General features: G+C 37.2%; 1 protein-coding gene across 1 annotated transcript in view; it reads right to left on the bottom strand.

The window, feature by feature from the left end:
• Positions 1–6646: 6646 nt before the first annotated feature.
• ATM (ATM serine/threonine kinase) overlaps positions 6647–16500 on the bottom strand; it is a 140030-nt gene continuing 130176 nt past the window's right edge. The window contains 4 exon segments of the mRNA XM_032640231.1: positions 6647–9573; positions 9680–9816; positions 14020–14083; positions 14838–14952. Coding sequence (XP_032496122.1) covers positions 9390–9573; positions 9680–9816; positions 14020–14083; positions 14838–14952 — 500 coding nt within the window. The 3' untranslated portion in view covers positions 6647–9389.

Below are 16500 nucleotides of genomic sequence, written 5' to 3' on the forward strand. Positions count from 1 at the left end.
CGATGTCAAAGACATTAAACATTGGGATAGGGGAGTAAAAATGTAGACTGGTTAGAATGCATTTGAATTTAAGAGATCAACTAAAATGATTATGTAACTTATACCATGTTATATGTGAGCTTCGTGGTAACCACAAACCAGAAACCAATAACAGACACACAAGAAAGAGAAAGGAATCTAAACATAAAACTAAAGATAGCCATCAAATCACAAGGAAAGAGGGCAAAAGAAAAAACAAAAAAGGAACCATGAAAACAACCAGAAAACAATTAACAAAGTGACAATAAATACATGTCTATCACTAATTACTTTAAATGTACTAAATGCTCCAATCAAAAGACACAGAGTAGGTGAATGGGTAGAAAAACAAGACCCACATATGTGCTGCCTACAGGAGATTCACTTCACACACAGACTAAGTGATGGGATGGAAAAAAGTATTCCATGCAAATGGAAATTAAAAGAAAACCAGGACAGCAATACTTGTATCACAGAAAATAGATTTTAAAACAAGTACTGTAACAAGAGACAAAGAAGGACATTACTTAATGATATAGGGATCCATCCAAAAAGAAGATAAAACAATTGTAAATATAGATGCACCCAACATAGGAATACTTAAATATATAAAGCAAATAATAATAGACATAAAGGGAGAAACTAACAGTAACATAGTATTTAGTAGGGACTTTAAAACCCTATTTACATCAATGGATGGATAATCTGACAAAATCAATACAGAAAAAGACTGGCCTTAAATAACACATTAGACCAGATGAACTTAATAGATACATACAGTACATTTGTCAAAAGTAGCTGAATATACATTTTTTCAATGCATGTGGAACATCCTCCAGGATAGATCACATGCTAGGCCACAAAACAAGTTTCAATAAATTTAAGAAGACTGAAATCACATCAAGTATCTTTTCTGACCACATGGTATGACACTAGAAATCAACCTACAAGAAAAAAACCTGCAAAAAACACAAAGATGGGGAGGCTAAACAACATGCTACGAAACAACCAATGTGTCATTAAATAAATCAAAGAGGAAATTAAAAACTACCCGAGGATGAATGAAAATAGAAACACAATGATCCAAAATCTATGGGACACAGCAAAAGCAGATCTAAGAGGGAAGTTTACAGCAATACAATCCTACTTCAGGAAACAAGAATTATCTCAAATAAACAACCTAAAGTTAGACCTAAAAGAACTAGAAAAAGAAGAACAAACAAAACCCAGAGTTAGTAGGAGAGAAATCATAAAAATCAGAGCAGAAATAAATGAAATAGAGACTAAAAACAAAAAATAGAAAAGATTAATGAAACTAAGAGGTGGTTCTTTGAAAGATAAACAAAATTGATAAAACCTTTAGTCAGAATCATCATAAGTTACAATCAACACCACAGGAATACAAAGGATCATAAGAGATTACTATGAACAATTATATGCCAATAATATGGACAACCAAGAGGAAATGGGCAAATTCCTAGAAATGTAAAATTTCCCATGACTGAATCAGGAAGAAATAGAAAATATGAACAAACCAAACACCAATAATGAAAGTGAATCAATACTTTTAAAAAACCTCCCAACAAACAAAAGTCCAGGACCAGATGACTTCACAGGTAAATTCTGCCAAACATTTAAATAAAAGTTAACACCTGTTCTTCTCAAACTATTCCAAAAAATTGAAGAGGAAGGAACGCTTCTGAACTTATTCTCTAAGACCAGCATCACCCAGATATCAAAACCAGACAGACAACACAAAAAAAGAAAATTACAGGCATTACTGACAAAAACAGATGCAAAAATCCTCAACACAATATTACTAAGTGGAATTCAACCATATATTAAAAGGATCATATACCATGAAGTGGGATTTACTCAAGGGATGCAATGATAATTCAACACCCACAAATCAATGAAATACACCACATTAACAAATTAAAGGATAAAAATCACATGATCATCTCAATAGATGCAGAAAAGAACTTTTGACAAAGCTCAACATCCATTTATGATAAAAACCCTCAACATAGTGGAATAGAGGGAACATACTTCAACATAATAAAGGCCATATACAACAAACCTACAGCCAACATAATACTCAATGGTGAAAAGCTGAAAGTGTTCCCTCTAAGATCAGGAACAAGACAAGGATGCTCAATCTCACCATTTTTATTCAACATAGTATTGGAAGTCCTAGCCATAGCAATCACATGAGAAAAAGGAATAAAAGGAATCCAAATTGGAAAGGAAAAGTAAAACTGTCACTGTTTGCATATGACATGATACTAGACATAAAAATTCCTAAAGATGCCACCAAAAACCTATGAGAATTAATAAAGGAATTCAGTTAAGTTGCAGGACACAAGATTAATATGCAAAAATCTCAGAAACAAACTCTCAGAAAGAAAAATTAAGGAAACAATTCCATTTACAACTGCATCAACAAGAATAAATTATCTAGGAAAAAAATCTAAACAAGGAGGTAAAAGACCTGTACTCAGAAAACTATACGACATTAACGAAAGAAACTGAGATGACACAAACAAATAGAAAGATATACTGTGCTTGTAGATTGGGAGAATTGATATTATTAAAATAACCATACTACCACAGGCAATCTACAGATTCAATGCAATCCCTATCAAAATATCAATGGCATTTTTCACAGAACCCAAACAAATAATTCTATAAATTGTATGGAAACACACATGATCCAGAATAGCCAAAGCAATTTTGGGAAAGAAGAACAAAGCTGGAGGTATCATGCTTGCTGACTGCAAACAATACTGCAAAGCTATAGTAATCAAAACAGTATGGTACTGGCATAAAAATAGGCTGATCAATGGAAGAGAATAGAGATCAGAAATAAACCCACACACTTATGGTCAATTAATCTGCAACAAAGGATGCAAAAATACACAATGGGAAAAGGTAGCCTCTTCAATAAATGGTGTTGAGAAAACTGGACAGCTACATGCAAAACAATCAAACTGGACTACTTTTCTATACCATATACAAAAGTAAATTCAAACTGGATTAAGAACTGAAGTCATAAAACTCCAAGAAGGAAACAAAGGCAGTATGGTCTTTGACACTGATGTTAGCATTATTTTTTTGGATCTGTCTCCTCAGGCAAGGAAAACCAAAGCAAAAATAAACTAATGGGATTACATTAAACTAGCTTTTGCACAGTGAAGAAAGGTATCAACAAAATGAAAAGGCAGTCTACTGAATAGAAGACATTTGCAAAGGATAGATCCAAAATATATGCAACTAAACGTCAAAAAACCCCAACAACCCAATTAAAATATAGAGGTCCTGAATAGATATTTTTTCCAAAGAAGACATACAGATGGCCAACAGACACATGAAAAGATACTCAACATCACCAATCATCAAGGAAATGCATATCAAAAACACAACGAGATATCACCTTACACCTGTCAGAATGGCCATTGTTAAAAAGACAACAAATAACGAGTGTTGATGAGGACGTGAGGAAAAGGGAACCCTGGTGCACTGTTTTAAATTGGTGCAGCCACTATGAAAAATAGTTAGGGAGGGTTCTCAAAAAATTAAAAATAGAACTGACAGATGACCCAGCAATTTCACTTCTGGGTATTTACCTCCTCAAAAAAAAAAAAAAAAAACACTAATTTAAAAAGATATATGCACCCCAATGTTCATAGCAGCATTGTTTACAATAGCCAAGATATGAAAGCAACCTGTCAGTCAATAGATGAATGGATAAAAACGATGTGGTATATATATACAATCGAATATTACTCAGCCTTTAAAAAAAAAGGATGAAATATTACCACTTGCAGTGACATAGATGAACCTAGAGGGTAAAGTAAGTATAGTTAAGTGAAATAATTCAGACAGAGAAAGACATGACATAGATGAACCTAGAGGGTAAAGTAAGTATAGTTAAGCGAAATAATTCAGACAGAGAAAGACAAATATCATATGATCTCACTTACATGTGGATTCTAAAAAACAAGACAAACTAAACAAAATGAAAGCAGACACAGATGCAGAGAACAAACAGAGGTTGTTGTCAGAGGGGAGAAGGTGCAGGGGGCAAATGGGTGAAGGGGAGCAAGAGGTACAAACCTCCAGTTATAAAATAAATAAGACTGGGGAATATAACATACAGCACAAGGAATATGGTCAATAATAGTGTAATAACTTTGTACAGGGACAGTTAGCTACTAGACTTATCAAGGTGATTTCATAATGTATGCAAATGTCAAATCACCACGGAGTATACCTGAAACCAACATAATATTATACATCAACTATATTTCAATTAAAAAAATAAAGTAGGGCTTCCCTGGTGGCTCAGTGGTTGAGAGTCCCCCTGCCGATGCAGGGGACATGGGCTCGTGCCCCGGTCTGGGAAGATCCCACATGCTGCGGAGTGGCTGGGCCTGTGAACCATGGCCGCTGAGCCTGGACGTCCGGAGCCTGTGCTCCGCAACGGGAGAGGCCGCAACAGTGAGAGGCCCATGTACCGCAAAAAAATAGAGTAAAAAAAACCCCACCAAATCTGCAACCAGCTGAGTGATTACCATTTTCTCTCTTAAAATTCTTCCAACTCTTTACAGTCAGGGATATTTTTTAAAAATTGCTTAAGCAATAAGAAATACTAAGTATTTACAAAGAATTATAAGTCTATAGTGAATATTTAAATACTAGGGAACATTTGGGGGTGGTTTTCAAATAACCTAACATTAAGTAAGGCGGAACAAGGTTTTCAAAATTGTTAACTGAAGGACATTTCCCCCATAAAACTCGTTATTTCTTGCAATACCACTCATTGGATTTGTATAAAGTACACAATGTTTTTTCTTGCAGGAATGACCCTTCCACATGCATTAAGATGGCTACTATTAAAAAAATGAAACAGAAAATAACAGGTGTCAGTGAGGATGTGGAAAAATCAGAACCTTTGTGCACTGTTTGTGGGAATGTAAAACACTGTAGCCACTATGGAAAACAGCATGGTGTTTCCGTCAAAAAATTAAAAATAGGGGCTTCCCTGGTGGCGCAGTGGTTGAGAGTCTGCCTGCCGATGCAGGGGACATGGGTTCGTGCTCCGGTCTGGGAAGATCCCACATGCTGTGGAGCGGCTAGGCCCGTGAGCCATGGCCGCTGAGCCTGCGCGTCCAGAGCCTGTGCTCCGCAATGGGAGAGGCCACAACAGTGAGAAGCCCGCGTACTGCAAAAAAAAAAAAAAAAAAAAAAAAAAAAAACAAAAAACAACAACATCAAAATAGAATTACCATATGATCCAGTGATTCCACTTCTGGGTACATACCCAAAAGAATTAAAAACAGAGTCCTTCAGGACATATCTGTTCACCCATGCTCAATAGCAGCATTATTCATAATAGCTAAAAGGGGAAAGCAACCCAAGTGTTTAAAAACAGATAAATAGATAAACAAAAATGTGGTCTATACATACCATGGAATATTATTCCATCTTTAAAAAGAAGGAAATTCTGATATACAGCAACTGGGATGAACCTTATTAAGGACATTACATTAGTGAAATAAGCCAGTCACAAAAAGACAAATGCTTATAGTAGGAAGCTACAGCAGTCAAATTCAGAGAGACAGAAAATAGAATAGTGGTTGCCAAGGGCTGGGTGGAGGGGAGAATGGAGAGTTGTGGAATGGGTACAGAACTTCAGTTTTGCAAGGTGAAAAGAGTGCTGGAGATTGGCTGTACTACAGTGTGAATGTACTTATATCACTACTGAACTGTACACTTAAAAATGGTCAAGATGGTAAATTTTATGTTATGTGTATTTTACCAAAATTAAAAAAAATAGCAAATCACGTTAACAGTAGACCAGCTATGAATACACACTTATAGCAAGGCAAGATCTACAAGTCAAATCATGACCATTTCTCTCCTGGTTTGGAAATGTGTACTGATCTTAAACTTCAACACTATATGTCCATGTTTCATGCTCTCACAATGTCTTCAGACATTGCCAAATGAGTGGGGAAGCAAAATTACCCCCTGAGAACCACTGCTTTAGAATCATACATTGTACATTAGTGTAAAAGTATATATTTTTACATATTGTTGTACATTAAAAAAATTATGCATGTTGTACATTATGGGCAAAGTAAGGGATTTTTCAGGGAATAATTTTCATTAGATTTTCACCTTACTCACCAAATTCTGAACCTAATCTCTGTGAAAACTTTGTACTGCATTTAAGCAAAATTCACTTTTTCAGAAACTGGACAAAAAAGCCTGAAACTCTAAAGACTGAAGTTACTGATTTTTTAAAAAACAAAAATATGTGGAATGCAAACTTCAAATTTAGAATATTAGGATCTTTGTCATTTCCAGTATATATTTTTTAGACTCTAGAAATGTCGACCAGATCACTCTCTAGGCACCCCCAAAAAAGAACATTCATTTGGCTTTTTGTCACAGGGTAATCAAGAAAAACTACTAGATTATTTAGAGTGAGATGAACCATACTGGTCTGGTCCTGTGTAGCAGGCTTCTCAGTTCACACTGCATTGTAAGTTGCTGTATACCCAGCACCATGCTTGGCGCACAGAACACTCAAATATTTAAATAAAATGAATGAGTCTTAGCATACATTTTCTTTAAGATTTATTTTAAAACAGGTAACAGTGTAATAAAGAAATACATTCAATAGTACTAAAAAAAATCTACATGAAATATATAATTTCATTAAGGTACAACCAAAATATTTGAAGTGGCACATATCTCCATATTTCAAGCCAGTACACTAGCTTTCTATGTATTTAAACACTAGCCTACTTTAATCTTTAAGAAGATCAAAGGTTTTCCTCTTTGCTTTAGGCCATATTTAAATTTTTAGCATTTCTAAGTGCATATATTTTAAGTATATACTATCATGGCCATGGATTTATTTACCTACTAATTAGGTGGTATGATCAGCACAGAGAATAGTGGAACAAATAGTATCTCTCTTAATCTGAACACAACTGTTCAAACAGTCTGTAATTTATCTGCTTTTCTAGTAGCTTCTCTCCTTGGTTTCCACTGACCTTATGAGCAACTGACTGGTGAAGCCTAGATTCTTTTCACTTGAAAGATTTCCAAGTTAGAGATTGTCCATATTAAACTTGTACCTTCAACTTATTATATTTTGCCCTTGGACAAGTTATTTTATTTTTCCAAATTTCACTTTCCCCAGCTGTAAACTGGAATAACATCACTAATCTTGCAAAAGACACTGCATATAATGTATGTCAGGTACTCAGCATACAACAAATATTTTATCATAAATATTTTAAAAACCTAAACATTCCTCATTTGTTCCCAGTAGATTTCTATCTTATTCATTTCCAGACATTGTTCCATCTTGTCATAATCTTTAGATCTGAATAGGACAGGAGCTTTACAGCACACCATTCAATGCTGAAGAGTAGATTAATGATGTTATTCAAAGCTCTTTGAATAACATACATCAACTAGCAAGAATTAGCTACAAATTCACTTACCTATACTATCATCTAGCTGATAATTTCTTATTCCACCCATGAAGATTTCAAGGCTTTCTTAAATAAAGACATTCTAAGTTTGCTACATTCCCTTGATTCACTTTGGTAATAAAAATAGGTTTCCTATTCATTCATCCTATTCATTCATCAAGGTTCAATCACCCATTTCTTAATCTCTGCAGCTGAGATGAACAGTTTCCTAAGGATGGAGGAAGGATTATATTCACCAATAGACAAGTCAATAGTTTTATTTGTTTATCTAATGACACTATGGGGACAGAAGAGTTCCATTTCTAGCTATATATCAAACTTGATACCTAAACCCTTTTCTTCCAACAATACACACAGAAATGCTAGGTAAGGTATAAGAAATATTTTTTAAACACATAGCAGAAGTTGTAAGAAAGGGGAAATCCTTATGGCCAAAAATTTTCAGTTTCAGAAGGAAACTAAAAACCAGAGAGGTAGATGTGTGAGCTGATATTCTAGCTATCCTGGCAAACTTGCCAATCTCATTAACCTATGAATTTCAGCTCTAACATTTGTAAGAGGACTTTAAAAAGGCAGTGGGTAGTAATTAAATGCACCTCCCCTCATGTCCATAAGGTTGGGACACATTCAGGCTTACACTCTCAGTGAAAGGGGAGTCATCGGTAAAACATTCTGCTGACTAGCACAGGGAGATAATGTGGAAGAATGTCTGTCTTGGCCTGGGAGTCTTCTCTCAGTAAATTTATAGTACTCTTCAGGTCAGGAAACCCTGAAGCCAAGAAATTAAAGAAAGAGTGGTCCTCTGTCAGTGATAGCCCTGGAACTATGACATAACCAGACATAAAACTTTTCTGGAAGGAATTATTCTTAACCCAGGTCACTCAAGATCCCCATGAGAAGGTTCTGCTGAAAATAAGCTCACCTTCTAAAGTCACAAAATACATGGATAAACAGCTCACCAATTACAAAAACCAACATATACAAACAAGAGAAACTTAAAGTTAAAAAAAAAAACCCCAACTAGACATCATGAAACAAATAATAGGCAAATCTTAAGAATGATACATACCTAGAAATGGAAAACAACTTTTGAAAGGAGAAACCCAATGAATAGTTTAAAAAGGAGATTACATAGAGACAAGAGAATTCATGAACTAGAAGACAGATATGAAGGCATCATAGAAAGATAAAGTACTGGAAACACAGAGGGCTTAAAAGATAAAGAGAACAGAATGAGAAGGTCTAATATACATTTCTAAAAAACAGTAACCATACTGTGTCTGTGAAATCTGTTCTCCATATCGTAACACCTTCATTACTGAGTAACATTGAGTGATCTTACTACTGAAAATCCAAACATATTTACCATGGTATACAGATGGTTACAATTTTAAATTTATTTTCTTCCTTTTATATATTAATATTTTATCATTCATATAGAATATCCGGGAAACAAGTTTTAATTAAAGCTATATCAAAACTAGCAGTATATTTATTTGTTCTAACTCCTACTAAAGAAAAATCTGCCAGCGCTGCTGCTATACTCATGCTGCTTGCATTTTCAGCTAAAGCAAAAGTCAGTGATTCTACTGAAAATGATACAAGTATGCACTTGAGAAGAAAAAATAAACATTTACCTTAGAAGTAGAGCATGACTGACTGTTTATTTCTAAAGTGTGAGAAAACTGTTCCTTGAGACTATCAAAGTATCTTTAGGTAAATTAAACGTTTTTTAAAAAACACATTAGTTTACTTAGTTCAATATTAATACCTATTTGAAGTATGTGGGTGGGTTAAAAATGAAGGCCAAAATACAATTTCTAAAGGCTGAATTCAAAGGCAATCACATGCTTAATATCACACCCAAGCTTTCCAGCCTGGGAAAAGTCGGCTGAGATTTTTGGGGTCCATGGCCTGTTGTATGAGCAAATTCACCTGTCCACCAACACTGAGCACGGTTCCTTCCTCCACTCCTTTTAGTTTCTCTTGCAGTCTCATCAAGACACGTTCAGCTACTTTGTTGAAACTGTGGTCAATATCACTAATGAAAAAAACACAAAGGTTAATGAGGTGGAACAGTTTAAAGGGCCTTGGGAATAGGAGAATCTGAACAAGTGACAACAGATCCTTCCCCAAAAACTGCTCACCTGAGATTTCGTTTGCATTCCTGGTCATCTGCATTTGGAGTGGAGTGGAGCTCACTTTCATCCTCTGGCCTCTGCTGTAAATACAGAGCTTTCAAAGGATTCATTGTCCAGTCAAAGAGAGGATCATACAGGAGGACCTAGATAGAGAGGACATATGTATTAGAAGAACAATGTGTATTTTGATGATGTATTTAGAAACAGTAGGACCAGTATTATAAAAATAATACAGGCCAGTCACATGGTAGTTGACTGGGATGGAGGGGCAAACTTATCACATGTGCTTCATGTTTCCTTGTGGAGGAAACTATACTAACATGATGTTCTGGGATTTTTCTCCCATCTGCATTCATTCTTTCTCCATTTTGGGGGCTGTGACATCCTTTGACCCATGTTTCCTGATTGGGTGAAACTAATCAATTAAAAGCAGACAAGCACTAGTTCCTCTTTCCTTCTCCCTCTCCTCTTGATCAGTTCTTTGGTAAGAACATTTGCCAAAGCAGAGAACTGCAGGCCCCAACTCTCCCTCAGGTGAGCTGTACCAAGGGATATATTAGACTGTGGGAGCTGGACAGCAGTAGCAAGCCTATTTGGACCTTACTCCTAAGCCATATTCTCCAACAGTTGTATCAGTAATAAACATGACATTTTGATCTCTATGGCTTCTTAAGGCTCTTTCTTTTCCACTCAATTAGTTCCAAATTTGGGTGGAGAAAAAAAGGTATAATTTATTGAAAACTCCTCAAAACCCAAGGTCTAGTGCTATGGTTGGCATCTTGAAATCTACATATGGAGTAGAATTTGAATACTAAAATAACTGGCATGGCCAGAGCAAGTGATTCTAAGTCTTAATTTTAGTAAGTGAGGTCACAGGGATTTTTTTTTTTTTTTTTTTGCAGTACGCAGGCCTCTCACTGCCGTGGCCCCTCACGCTACGGAGCACAGGCTCCGGACACACAGGCTCAGCGGCCCTGACCCACGGGCCCAGCCACTCCGCGGCACGCGGGACCCTCCCGGACCGGGGCACAAACCCGTGTCCCCTGCATTGGCAGGCGGACTCCCAACCACTGCGCCACCAGGGAAGCCCGGTCACAGGGATTTTTGACCTCGGCAATACAGAACAGCTAACTGCCCCTGGTGTTTATAAGCACATAATTTTTTAAAAATAGGCCTCAGCAAATGCTTACCATACAAGTCTTAATAATAAGTGAAGACTCAACTCCAGGAGTGCCTGATTTTGCAGGATATTCCAGCATTACAAAGTTGGAATACTTTCTTGCTGCTGCCTTTTTTGTGTTTCTAGGTAGGTCTGCAGTCTGACACTATAAAATGCCCTTAGCATTACACGTTTAATTCCAGGACAAATACTAGATCAGCAGTACCAAAAACTGGTCATCTGTTTATGCTGTTCTGAGCATCCTCCAGGATGATTAAAAAATACAGAGGGACTGACTCTGAATATATGTGGTTTGTCCATAAATTTAAGGGTTTCTATGGGACTTCAAATTGGCACTGACATGGGTTTAGACTTCAGGGATCCAAACCAGTTTCACTCCCCAAAGGGACATATATTTTATTAACCAACTAATGAAAAGAAATGGGGGTCTCTATTATAAACAGACTATATGGTCTTCTTTGGTTGAAACAGAGAAACAACACAATTGAATTATCTCAAACCCAAGGGCTTGTATTAGGAATCATATTTGCAAATTCTGGAATCAAGGAGGAACTGGAGTAATTAAAAAAATATACTTTAGCTTTATTATCAGAACAGGACTGGTTGAACAAAAAACAAGAAAGGAATACAGATTAAGTTAAAGCAGGGTTTCTCAATCTTGGCACTACTGACATTTTTTAGCTGGATATTTCTTTGGTGTGAGGGCTGTGTGTATAGGATGTTTTGTGGCATCTCTTGTCTCTACCCACTAGATGTGAATAGTACCTTCACATCTCCCCCAGCCCCAATTATGACAATCAAAAATGTCTCCAGACATTGCCAACTGTCCTTTAGAGAGCAAAACTGCACTTGGCTAAGAACCATTGAGTTAAAAGAAGAGATTACCTTAGTAGAATGGATAAAATCTTAGAAGACAGGATGGTCTATTATGAAAAAGAAAATGAGATCTTGAAGGCCAGTAGAGACAAATGTATTGAGAAGGAAAGGGAAATGCAGCCAAGTCACAGTGTTCTTAAAGAGGGTTAGGAAGCGAGAAGTTTTAATTGTTATTATATCAGAAACAGTGACTGTGGCTCAATGAAATCTAACAGAGCAAACGTAATGACTACAAAAAAGGAGACTGAAATGACATTCCAGAGGATTGGGATCCAACAAAACTCCTGAGAAGTACCCTGCTAAAGCTGAAGGCACAAAATCCACAGTGAGGTCAGCAGGGAAGGTTGGGACAACCGCACTAAATTATTTCAGGAAATTCAGACAGATTTACAGAGGGAAGATTAGGCAAATCAGTGTAAAACACACAAAGCTTATAAGTGACACCATTATTGCAGGTGGAGATGCAGTGGCCTGAAACTCCCCAACAGTTTCCATCTTACTCAGTAAAGTCTAAAATCCTCACAATAAGGTAGAAACCCCTAAATAATCTGCCCACTATGACCTCTCTAACTTTATCTCCTACCACTCTTTAAAGAATGAGGCTCACGAGCAATTTGGCATTCAACTAATAAAACTTCTGAAGCCTTGAACGAACTACCCTCTTCTAACAAGTGTTAACTCAGGACATCGGTACTGAAGGAACCCCCACATCTACCCAGACACAAAAATCCTTTTGACTGAGACTGAACAGAGTAAAATACTGGGGAATACATTAAACTTCTTTGGATCTTAAATTAATTTGAAAAGTCTGGATTTTTTGGTCTTAAATGCAAAAAAGCAAGATAATTTGATTTTAGACCTTGATTTCTGCATTACTGAGGCATCCATGTTATCATTTATTCTTGCTGCAGCACCAATGGCAAACAAATGACAATATGTATATGGGAAAAAGGGAAAGCTTTTCCAGCCTTGGGAACAGCACAGCCTTAGAGTTAACTTTATCAACACACTATTGGGACCCATTTTAACTCTCTTTGTACCAAAAATCCATATTGCCACCAGCAGTCCAAAGGGGCTATAAAGAGGACTTTGGTTCATAAAGGCAGCAGACACAGGACCACCCTAATAGACTATAAATTTCACCCTCCTTGGGATATAGTTCCACCCTTGTTGATCACAGGCTTAATGGTTAATGCCAATGAAGCTTTTAAAAAATACAAATGTTCTTGCCTCATTCCTAGAAGTTTAGTTCAAATTTGGTCAACATCAATGTTGTTTAAAAGCAATACAGGTCGGGCTTCCCTGGTGGCGCAGTGGTTGAGAGTCCGCCTGCCGATGCAGGGGACACGGGTTCGTGCCCTGGTCCGGGAGGACCCCAAATGCCGCAGAGCAGCTGGGCCCGTGATCCATGGCTGCTGAGCCTGCGCGTCCGGAGCCTGTGCTCCGCAAGGGGAGGGGCCACGGCAGTGAGAGGCCCACGTACCACAAAAAAAAAAAAAAAAAAATACAGGTGATAGTAAAGTGCAGCCAGGTCCAGCACCACCAGTTAAAGGAACAAAAAGCTGAAAGAATGTAAGGGAGGCATGCTTCAACTCCACTTCCAAGCTTCCCTGTGGAGGACACTCTCCTGATCTCTTGCCCCACATACCCTTTACTAGGACAGAGAATGACTGCCTTGGGTACCCAATTCTCACTTGGGTAGAATTAACGTCATAAGCACTGGAAATTTGCTGGACTTCCTTCCCTTTCTGCCCTGATCAACATGAGGCAGTGATCCTGATGGAGTGTTTATGCCCTGTAGGCCCAAATCCCACTCAGTGGGCTGTTCCCAGGTTAAGACAGCAAAGAGGCACTGAGGTGGCACCAGCAGCAAGCCAGTTTGGCCCTCACTGCTCAGTCATGTTCCTACGGTAACAATGCTGACACTTTGATCTCCATCTGTCTCACTACATGGTTCTGAACCTGGGCATGGGAAAAGGAGATACAACTTATTGATTTCTCTTCAAACTCCAAAGGAAATCATTCTGAAAATAATACCATACAAGGTACCTAAGATGTCAAAGTGCTGATGTATGTATTAAAGACTAGAGGTTACTTATAGTGCTGTAACATTCCAAGAAAGTTGAGGGGGCTGAAGGCCTCAAGTTTCTAAGCCACTATTTACTCTCCTGCTGCCCAGCATCATCCCACCTCATTAAAACAAAGCACTGATCTTCCAATCAGTGCCTTCCTAACAAGATACACAGTCTATTGGGCAGAGAAATAAAGATTTCCTTATAATATACTTTACCTCTACAATGGTTAACAGGGTTTCTTGAGAGTTTCTCATAACCTCCATGGTTTTCTCACAGCACCTACAAACACATTATAAATATGAATTTTATTATACACCAACATTTTCAACATATCTTTACCTCCTATATACTCATGTTTAGTATGCTGAGACTATTCCTGTTAATAATTCCCCAATTAATATCTCAAAGAGCATAGTACTTGGCAGAGTGGGTTTTCAGTAGATGTTTCTGAAATGAATACAAATATATTTGTGAATATGAGCTTAGCATTTATAAGAATAACACAATACTACTATGAAACATTTCTTTCAGTTGATTATTATGGTAATTACAGTTTACTTTGACTAGAATCTGCCCTGTTAAAAGATGAGTATGTAGACTTAAAAAAGAAAGTTGAGTATGTAGGCCTATGCTGGGAAAACTACAGGGAACTGCAAAGTTCTTTTAGCAGAAATTGGTACCAGATCATAAGCTCCTTTAAGATAATTTATATACCCAAGAATGAGCACACAAGAGAAGTTCTGATCAGTAAACAAAGAGTTAGCAAGGACAAAGGTGTGAAAATTAAAGGCGGGTTGCTTCCAGAGGCAGTAAGGGAGGACAGTATGTGTGTCATACTGGGTGAGGTCCCAGGTGGTCTGAAGGAAGGGGAAATAATTACTGCTTTTACCCAAGGTCTTTTTCTTAGTACTGGTAAAGCACTGGAATGTATAATAATTCTAGTAAGGGTGAACTCTATAATCTATAGAAATCAATAATCCAAATAATTTCAACACCAAAAATCATCTGCCTTACCTTACCCTATTTGACTTACCTTCTGAAGACACCTTCTACACCAGTAATGCCCATCCCATCCACAATATCTCTGGTAAGTCTGAAGGGAACTGTTTCAGGAGTAGGAAGGATTTTACCCTGTTCAAAAGCAACTCCTGAAGTAAAAAATACAGTGAGGTTAGGAGGTCCCATAGCTAATTTACTTTCCTCAACTGGTATGTGAACTTTGCAGAGGCACTAAATAATCTGTCACCAATATTCAATCAGTACTAAAACACACAGTCATTTATTCTATTTCTGCTCTGCCTGCCTTCTTCATCTCCAGCATTCTCCAGGAGATCCACCTCCAATTTTAAAAAATCAAGTTAAAAAAATTATTTATTGATGTAATTAGAGAATTCTATGTTAAAGGGTGACTTTTAAAAATGAGGTAGTGAAGGGTAGAATTTAAAATGCAGAAGATATATATATATGTGTGTGTGTGTGTGTGTGTGTGTGTGTGTGTGTGTATATATATATATATATCTTTTATCCACTTTTCCCCAATGGCAACATCTTGCAAAACTACAGTACAATATCATAACCAGGATGCTGACACTGATACAATCAAGATATAGAATATTTCCATCAATACAAGGATCCCTCATGCTATATTAGCCACACCTACTTACTCCCAAGGCCTACCCCTACTCCCTGCTCTTCCAGTAATAACTAATCTGTTTTCCATTTTTATAATTTTGTAATTTCAAGTATGTCAATGGAGTCAAACAGTATGTAACCTTTGAGGATTAGCTTTTTTCACTCAACATAGTTCTCTAGAGAATCATCCAAAAAATGGAAAATAAAATTTTCACCTGGTTCTTTTATATCTCCTATTCCTATGTTGAAACTATTTCTGTGCTGAGACTTAGCACCTTTTCATTTGTTTCAAACATGTTTGTAATTGCTCCTTGAAGTATTTTTATGATGGCTGCTTTAAAATCTTTGTCAGATAATTCTAACATCTTTGTCACCTCAGTGCTGACGTCTATTGTTTTTCATTCAAACTGCAATTTTCCTGACAAATGATTTTCAATGGAAATTTTGACCTTTTTAGATATTACATTATGAGACTCTGGATCTTATCTACACTTCTATTTTTGCTGGCTTTGGGAGTAACCACCTTATTTACTGCTAAGTCGTGGCAGAAGACCAGGTTCCCCACTTGGCCTCCTCTGACATCCAAGAGGAAAGGGGGCTCCTTGCTACAGATTGGTGACACGGGAAGTCCAGGCTCCCCACATGGTTTCCACTGACACCATGGGTGAGCTGAAGGAAAAGCAAGGTTTGAAAAATATAGAGAAGGACGTAAACAGCATAAGTGATACAGTGAGATAGTCTAATGTATTGTTATTGGAGTCCCAGAAAGAAAGGGAAGAATCTGGATTGGTCGTATGACACTACTCTAAGAGAATATAGCAGAAGTGACACTGTGCCAGTTGCAAGCTAACCCTTAACTTCTACTTCCTTCCTCTCGGAGCCCTGAGATGCTTTGTAAGAAGTTCAGGTTACTCTGCTAGACAGAGAGGCCACATGGAGGAGCAATGAAGCATCAAATGTGTAAGAATCCATCTTGGACACTGGCCCAGTTGAATCCTAAGGTAAATTCAGCCCCAGGTGCTGACTACAGCTGTGTGAAAGATCATAAGTGAGAATTTTCCAGC

The sequence above is a fragment of the Phocoena sinus genome, chromosome 8 (assembly GCF_008692025.1).
Source record: "Phocoena sinus isolate mPhoSin1 chromosome 8, mPhoSin1.pri, whole genome shotgun sequence".
Classification (NCBI taxonomy): domain Eukaryota; kingdom Metazoa; phylum Chordata; class Mammalia; order Artiodactyla; family Phocoenidae; genus Phocoena; species Phocoena sinus.